The following is an 8,807-nucleotide window of genomic DNA, read 5'->3' as shown; positions in this document are numbered from 1 at the left end:
ACATAAAGAAAATATTAGGATGTTTGTTTGAAATTATAATTTTTAAATTTAAATAATTTATAAAAATAAATTTAAAATTAAATAAATATTGAAAAATAAAAATAAGAATGAAAAATAAAGAGGAAAATGCAAAGAAAAAAAATGTCATGGACCTTCATTGTGATTATTTTTAATGGGACAAGACAATAATTATAGCATTGCAATGAATAATAATTTGTAACAATAGGATTGCGAATTTCTTTAATGGGACGGAAATCACTACGCATCGATTATTCTTAGTTTCGTCCTTGGCCTCGAAAGAAACACATCAACTCCCTTGGGTTTTACCCTCAAACTCCCACGTGGATACATATATAATTAATTTCCTTCATCTGTTCAAGAAAATATAAATGCCGAACTCTTCATCGAAACCAGAAAAACTTTGGAATCTTTGAGACCAACAATGGAAACACACACGTGTCACATCTTCAAACCCCAACATATGCAATACAATCAAAACTCCTAACACTAATTAAAGATTAAAATGAAATTACTTTCTTAATCTCACAATGGAGACTCTAAGGGAAGAGGCATTTCTAGTTAGGTAAAGTCTTGTCGGATTGGGATTTAGAATTTTAAGATGGCAGACCCTGTTAAACTCTCTTACAAGGAAACCCCACAATAGCAACGCGCCCTACACGCGCATGTCTCCTCCTAACAAGCAAAATCATAAGACAGACTATCATTCTACAGCTAACTTGCATAAATGTCTTCTTAGGTTTCAAAAGCAAAGACTACCACCGCTCTATTGAAGATGATATTTTTCTTAAAATCTTCGTCAAGATCAGTCCATGATCAAGAACATCATCACGAGCCAGTTGCTGAGGCTGAGGTGGAGACCAGGATTAACGATGGCACGTGCACGTCATTAACAGTGTGGAGAAAGTCACTTTTAATTAGTTGCAATGGATTTACAGTGATTAATTCCTGTGGAGATTTAGTCTATCGCGTTGATAATTACATTGATCGTCCTGACGAACTCGTTCTTATGGATGGCTCGGGAAAATCCATCCTCACAATGCGTCGACGCAAGGTAATTAATCCGCCCCTTTTTATTTTCTCATTCTATACGTTTTTGAGTTCTTTAGGTGAATAAGAAGCAGATTAGAACTCAAGACCCTATTAAGACGAATCGAATTAAGACTGGTCTCGTCTTAAATCTTGGTTAAATTCTTTTGCAGAAGCTTGGAGTGCTAGTACATAACTGGTTTGTCTACGAAGGTGAAGTGGGTAACTACTGTGCAACAAACAAATTATCAAAGAAGCCAATTTGGTGTGTGAGGAAGAATATTAACATCTTACAAACCAATCACAATGTGCTCGCGTATGTTTTTCGAGGATCCACTGATAAAAGACATTCGTTTGTGATCGAAGGTTCTTATACGCGTAGATCATGCAAAGTGATAGGTGGATCAAGAAAGGTTTTGGCAGAGATCAAGAGGAAAGAAGCTATGGTCGAAGGAATTTCTTATGGGGTAGAGGTTTTTGTTTTGAATGTAGAACCAGGATTTGATCCTGGATTTGCCATGGGTTTGCTTTTGATATTGGATCAAATGTTCCCCTGATTTTTACTCTTTTTTTTTTTTTTTTGGATTTTGTAATGAGAAAGTAAAATATACATGTCCATATGTTTTGGCCACAATATTAAGGAAATAGAAATACCAGTGAGCACTGATCGGTTCAGAATAGAGAAATGCCAGTGGGTATTGAGGTGACAGGTAATCTTGGCTCCAAAGAATAAGAGAAAAACACATTTAATTTCCTTATGTTAAGTTGATGAAATATAAAGTTGAAACTGCTAATTTAAATTCCCGGAATTTTTCTGTTCAAAGAATGGCTTTCCTTTTCTTTTACAGTCAAAAAAGAGAAAGGGAAAAGGAAACGCTGTAACCTTTTCAAAGCTGCAACACCAGCCAAAAAGCATGGAGATGCGGGGTATCGATCCCCGTACCTCTCGCATGCTAAGCGAGCGCTCTACCATCTGAGCTACATCCCCAGAGACTGGGATCGGTGTGGAAACTTACATAATATAAACAAACTATGAGCACACAAGCAGCCATCTGAGCTGCAACGATTCTCAACTTTAGAACAATGTGTTGGTGCTGTGTTACGTAACCGAATTTGAATCTAAAATACCGTTCTATATGGGTCGTTAACCAGATCTCCACTAGTACGTCCACATGTGTTTCTTTGCATCACAAGCCACTCGGTGACGATTCGTTTTGTTTTTTTAAGAAATAGATAGTTTTGCAGTACTCAGTTTCAACTAAGAAGACGAGGGAAAAGAACTGAAATTTCTATTGCCTCGGTGAAGTGCTTTATATACAAGGCAAAGAACTGCCTGCTCTTAATGGTACAACATTGCTTTTCATCCCTCAAGATGAACCCTTACAGCAAATCCCGTCCGTCTACAGTCTACATCCGTACAACAATCCCATATTATGTACACATCGGTCCAGCACAGTTTGACTGGCACCACAATGGCGGTGTTGATGGATTACAAGAATTGATTAAAACGAAGAGTTTTCTGAATCGGAAAAAACATTGATCAGCCATGCCTGTCAACACTCCCTGTTTCAGTCCATCTGCATCAATTTACGAACCTTTTGTTGAACGTTGCAAGTTCTCTTCAGAACTTTTGCAGGTGGAGGAGGCATCATACGTGCTTCCTTTAAGATGTAAGCAGCGGAATGTCTACTTTCTGCAATGGAGTCCCTAATTAATTTGATGGGAGATGCTCTTCTTGATTTTGGAGCAGACCAATTTATTGGCCCTTTCCTAACACTGTCGATATGATCAAGATCTTTTTTGTCCCTAATGGTTGAGGGTTGAGGCCTCTTTGTGGGCTTTATCTGGTCCATGCCACTTCTCGACATATGGCCAGACCCCATTGATGAAGTTGATGCTGCAGATACATCTTCAGGTTTCTCGATTGATTTTGTCCTGCGAGCTTTCATAGCCTTTTGTAAGAGCTCCTTGGGCCGCCTTAATATTCCATCTTGGTTTAGCCTTGCCACGTGAGTGGCAATGTCATACAAGGTTTGAGCAGCCTCCAACAGTCTTGGACAACGTTCAACTGTCAGGCAGAAAAATAACACAAAAAACAAAAACACAATTAAATGCAATGATTATCCAGTCAAACCAGGGCCTGTAATGGCAAGCACAGATACATCCAGACCATTGAACTCATAAACTAGTAACTCATCACAGTGTACACACAAGGTTGAAAAGGGCAGCTGAGTATTTCAAATCAAATGAAAACAAAGTTACGAGTAACTTCAAATTTTACCTCTTCCTTGAGACTTCAGGTCATCTCCAGATTCTGCAAATGGAAGACAAATGACCCTATTAATGGTATTTACAATACATCTACATGTATCTTTGTTAAATACAAGCCTCAAAAGACCAGCGGAAAAGGTAGCCCTTCAAGAGTTATTACCTAGCAGAACATGGGATGTCATAGAAGCTTGTGAGGATGACAAACCCCACCCACACCAAGGTTTCAATGAGTCAACATTATTTCCTAGAACAGCCAACTTTGTTACTTGTGAAGGAACTAAGGTCTCATCATAAGCACATGACTCCAAATTTGTTAAAGTATCAGAGGCACACCCAGGTGAATTGAAACTGTCCCCTATTCTTACCCATCTACCTTGGCATGTACTCCTACTTGGTGAACACTTAACCGCATCAGAATTAGTTCTGGAGTGCTGCCCACTGAAAGTGTGTGACCAGGGAAAAGCTGGCAAGCTAGCCTGGCGAGATGTTTGCTTCCCAGGTCGTGGATCAGGGGCATGCCTTGATGATGCAGCAAGCTTGGTTGCATCCAGAAGCAGAGACTCCAGATCCTTGGGTGGAGGAAGTGCCAACCGATCCAGAGTATCTTTAGGTTGGTCAAACGAAAAATCAAGCAAATTAGCAGGAGTTTCAGGCTTGTTGCAAGAATCCTGTACGTTTGAAAGAGGAGAAGATAGAGCACACATTCATTTACAATGAGCATCATTATCTTTGAAGGATAAGTAGCGCTAGCATGTTAGATGACAACCAAAACAATTCTATCATTGGAGCCTTAAGATTATTAAGTTCAATCACACAGAATTGCATACCAGTTGTCCCAAATTTCAGTCAGCTCTACAAATTGATAGTATAGGGAGTCAGATGACTGTCAAGGCAACTTGAGTTTTTTGAAATTTAATAGTAAGATTTTAGAAGGAAATGTGAATAGTTATTTGTGTGTTAGGAAATAAAGCGAAGAAGTTCACGGTGACTAATTAAGTGAGTAGTTAAATTCTCATCTAATTCATGCTTGTCTACATTCTCTTGCATTCAACAATTTCATTGAACTAACCTTGGTAGATGAAGAAATATCAGTTGCTGAAGAATCTCCATTTTCAACAATAGAAACAGAGTAAGATGGGCATGGAGGCATTTTCTCGTTGGAATAGACATCTGTCTCAGCAAAATTCTGGAGCTGAGCAGGCCTGGAGAAATGAAGAATAAAGCAAGCTTTTACAACTGAATGCAGAATATTTTCAGTTGCATTTATGGCTTTCTTCCCCTTGTCTTTGCCTAAGCTAGGACACTCGTAAGTGCCATCAAGAACATCATTCAATGATATATGGTCTACCAGCTTTGTGATGTCATGATCATCCATCTTCAAACCACATAGTCCTGAGAATAATATCCAAATATAAACACATCAGCTTTTAGCAACCCAGCCTAAAGAGAAGATAAATAGCACAATAAGTTATAAGCACCATAAAAAAGAGAAGAAAAAAAAAGGTATTGCAGCAAGATAAGACACATAATCTTAAAAGGTGCTGAAAAAAGCAATATCAGTGAAATTATACATGATATCGCTAAATCTCATATAGATTGATATTGGCAACTGAAACTCAAATATCCATTCATCATCAGAAACACAACTTCAATGGACCAGACCTCAATTGGGAAATTACAGCAGTTCTAAACTATCAAAGAGAGAGGCAATTGACTCAACTTGTGGCTTCAAAATATGCTGATGCACACACTCCCCCTCCCTGAATTGATGGGTTTCTTTCAAAAACTTGCCAAATAAGTCTCAAGAACATCTCATTAATTTAAATTATATACCAAACATCAAGAATATCAGTATTATATTAATTTCATTAATAATAGAAGGTTGATTTGGCATGCCTCTAATGTATGGAAACTAAATTTGAATGCATGGATGTAATACAGAGTAAGCTGAGGCAATGATTAACAATTCTTACACATATTGTCAAAGAAAACTGATAATAAAACAAAAAAGAAGTATTTATTTGACTGTATTGTACCAAAATAGCTGTTCCCACCACCAGCTGAACCAAAGCTCGCCAAACCTGCCTTCACAGAGAAGGAATCAAATTTAGTCTTCAATGTAACTTTAGAGTGTCTCCTATCACCTCGCGTGCGGCCAAAGTTGTTCTTTTTTTTCGCTGATTGAGTTTTTTCTAAAACGTACATTAGATAGATAAATCATGCATCAGTACGAGGATTGAGGTGGCTAATAGCTTTCATATCAATAGTACTATATATTCTTGTGCGCACATAACTAAATCACGTATAATAGAAGAATATATGATGGGTCATTGTTAGTTGCTACAATCAAATTTCAGAGATGCCAACAGTTGTGAGTGACATGGAAAAATTAAGTCTCCCAGATCATTATAAGAATTAATCCTAGCACAATTCAGATTTTGACATAACTAGTACATGAAGTAGAACAGAAACAGCAGTGAAAGAATTTTGCTTGAGAGAAGTGGAAGAGAAAAGGTATGCTGCAGTTCCAAAACTGCTTTCTCTGTGGAATGTTTAGCAAGCAATACGCGGAGGAAATAAGTGCACGCTTACACAAATCCTGCTAGGTATTCACAGCAGCTTGCAGAAACAGACAGCCACCACATTATGTGGAGAGCTTCCATATACATGAATATATAATTAAAAACATGTATGTGCAGGAGAACGATATTGTTGTCAGTAAAACGACCACAACTAAAAAAATCATTTTAGGGAGCGAACTTCCATCACTGGCATCTGAAGTAGACAGAAAAACACTTTAGTTCAACTGGTTATTTAATACCAGAGAAAAGGGTTTACCATTACAGTCAATCTCGGTTGGATGCGAACCTGGCTTATCAGAAGAATCCTTTGAGTCAGCAACTCCAGCTGGTCCAGTAGAATCTTCTAATGGAGATAACCGTGGTCTCTTAGAGCAACCACTGCTACTTCTTGTCACTTTTCCTCCTCTTCTTTGTACTTGCACTTCTTCAGACCTAGGAATCCATGAAGGACCATTTGAGCCACTGCAATTGAGTTGTTTAGAAATGTCTCCAATAGGTGAGCTAGGTTTCTTAATAACATCCTCACGGTGTTCCAGAGGTAAAACTTTCTCCCATGAAATTGACTCCAAAGCAGCGAGTGAGCTCGTTTCATCTGCCAAACAATGTTAATAGAACATTAGCTTACATCAACGCAAAAGACCACACACCCAAACCACAAGCAGCCAAAATATAAGGTCAAAAAACAACGAATTCTTGTATAAGATAAAAAACAACGAATTCAAGAAAGTATATATATATATAAAAAAAATTCTTGTATAAGGTCAAAAATTCAAAAAACAAGGTAAAAGACAAACCTTTTTGAGCGAACAAAGAGCTGCAATGCTGAATCGAAGCAGCTGCTGCTCTAGGGTTAACTAAAATCGACTCCTCGACCTCAACAACTTCTTTACCAACAAGCGTCGAGACCCTAATATTATCATTATTGTCATTGTTATTATCTCTACCAAACACCTCATCAGATCCCATAACAAAACTCTTATTCTTCTTCTTCGCCGCCGCCGAAACAACAACATCCACCGGATAATTCAGCTCCACCGACGCATCCATCACGGTCGCATAATTAACATGTAATTAGAGAAAACGATGTCGTGTTGAAGTGTAAATGAAGACAATTGAGAAATTGCAGGGAAGATGAAGGGAAAGGAATTGTTTGGATAGGGAAAGCATGGTTGCGGCAGAGGGAAAGAGAGAGGGTTTGTTTGGATGCGAGGCTCTTGTTAGGGCAAGAAAATTGGATGAGAATGAGAAGTATTTATAGTTTTCGGGATTTGGTGAGGAGAGGCGTGTGAGTTTGAATTATTCCCCGTCGTTTTGGGTATATTCCGGTATTGTAATTGTAACCTTAGCCAACTTAATCCATTACGCCTGAATTTGTTGTGGGAAAGTAATTTAGTCTTTATGCTTTTTTTTCACGCGGATTCGATGAGTCTAATTATGGAATTTTCAGGCTGTTGACTAGTAGAAACTTTTTTTATCCAATGGATTTCCCAGATTATCCTCTAACTTCATTAATTTCATTAATGTAACACTAAAAAAGAGAGAATTTAAAATTAACATGCCATTGTTAATATAGCCAAGATAAATTTATGCTAATCGACCCAAGAGAAATAAAAATCAAAGAGAAGAAGAAACAATTTCCGTTTTTTTTCAGTCAAACTGCGAGCTTCAAGTCATGCTAACTGTATAAACTGAGCACCTCCTCTCTCATCTCCCGATTATGCTTTCACTTACAACCGTCCCTTGTTCCATAACAAATTCTCCACCTCGTTGCCAACAGAGGTACAGTGACATTGGGCCATGAGAGAGCCAGGATCATGAGATAGAGCAACCCATTTTTTTCTTCCTTTGATAAAACAAAGAAAAGAGTAAAGAAGAAGATGACACGAAAGAGAGAAGAGAGAAGGTCGGTGATAAGGTTTATGGAGTTGATGGATACTTGCACTGTAATTGATTTTGAAGAGAAATAAAGGCTAATTTCTTAAAGGTCATGTAGCTATTTCCAGGAAGAGGAAAAAAATAGAAGTAAAAAAAGGTTGCTACAATATCACTGCATAGTATTTACAGTGTTTTCACTGTGAAAAGCAATCTTTTTAGTTTTTTTATAATTATAATTTTTGTAATTATTTGCTCAATCGGTGAATAAGATTTATTTTAGTTCCTCGTACTGTATTAAGTGTATTTGGTAATATTATGTTTTTTAATTAAAAATATATTAAAATAATAATTTTTTAAAACACTTTATTTTTAGACAGAGGTTCAATTTATAATTTTTTTACTCAATATTATTCAACTATTTTAACTATATTTTATTAATAGCATCCCATTATTACCGCCACCGTCACTCATTTTTCATCACTATTATTATTTCACCACCACCATCTTATCATTATCACCACAAATATTCAACTATCAATACTATTATCTATTCTTTAATATTTTCACCATTATTATCATCTTTGTTATTGCATCCATTGCTGTTGATGCTCCATCATTTCATCAACTGTTTTTTTTTTTTTTACTTAAAATGATCACTTAGGGTCATTTGTTTTACATTAAATACTTTACAAAAAAATAATTTATAGATTTTTCTATGTTTATTTTTTTAAAAAATATTTTCTTGTGTTTTTTTTGTAAAATATTTTACAATAAAATTGATCAATAAATAATATTTTACCATTAATTTTCAAACTTAGTTTCTTTGCTGGAAAGAATTTTAGGTTATGATTTTTTGTAAAAAAAAATATGAATAATAATTTACTTACAATATCATCCATTTATTTTAATCATTATCCTCATCTTACAATCACTACCACCACCCCCCTCTTCCTTTATGACCACCTTCACTATCATCATTGTCTCCCTACTACCTCTTCCACTACTATTATCATGTTATCACCACAACAACCT

General features: G+C 36.5%; 2 protein-coding genes and 1 non-coding gene across 4 annotated transcripts; 1 reads left to right on the top strand and 2 right to left on the bottom strand.

Moving 5' to 3' along the window:
• The first annotated feature begins 614 nt into the window (after positions 1 to 614).
• LOC133702363 (protein LURP-one-related 17-like) lies at positions 615 to 1,710 on the top strand. Its single transcript, XM_062126700.1, has 2 exons — positions 615 to 1,072; positions 1,221 to 1,710. Exons 1-2 carry the CDS (start codon positions 794 to 796, stop codon positions 1,602 to 1,604), a joined length of 663 nt encoding a protein of 220 aa, XP_061982684.1. The 5' UTR covers positions 615 to 793; the 3' UTR covers positions 1,605 to 1,710.
• A 252-nt stretch (positions 1,711 to 1,962) lies between these two features.
• Positions 1,963 to 2,035, bottom strand: TRNAA-AGC (transfer RNA alanine (anticodon AGC)). Its single transcript has one exon. It is a non-coding gene; the product is annotated as a tRNA-Ala (tRNA).
• A 284-nt stretch (positions 2,036 to 2,319) lies between these two features.
• Positions 2,320 to 7,827, bottom strand: LOC133702051 (uncharacterized). 2 transcript variants are annotated; one of them, XM_062126226.1, is made up of 7 exons: positions 6,695 to 7,827; positions 6,157 to 6,492; positions 5,355 to 5,510; positions 4,388 to 4,710; positions 3,479 to 3,986; positions 3,329 to 3,361; positions 2,320 to 3,115 (listed from the first exon to the last, which is right to left on the bottom strand). In XM_062126226.1, the coding sequence occupies exons 1-7, from the start codon at positions 6,945 to 6,947 to the stop codon at positions 2,616 to 2,618; spliced, it is 2,109 nt and encodes a 702-aa protein (XP_061982210.1). In that variant the 5' UTR covers positions 6,948 to 7,827; the 3' UTR covers positions 2,320 to 2,615. The 2 variants fall into 2 exon arrangements, with proteins under 2 accessions (XP_061982210.1, XP_061982211.1); XM_062126227.1 differs by having other exon boundaries at positions 6,187 to 6,492; positions 6,695 to 7,826.
• Between the last annotated feature and the right edge of the window lie 980 nt (positions 7,828 to 8,807).

Source organism: Populus nigra, chromosome 8 (assembly GCF_951802175.1).
Source record: "Populus nigra chromosome 8, ddPopNigr1.1, whole genome shotgun sequence".
NCBI classification, from domain to species: domain Eukaryota; kingdom Viridiplantae; phylum Streptophyta; class Magnoliopsida; order Malpighiales; family Salicaceae; genus Populus; species Populus nigra.
Note: the sequence above shows the minus strand (reverse complement) of the source record. Positions and strands in the feature narration are given on the sequence as shown.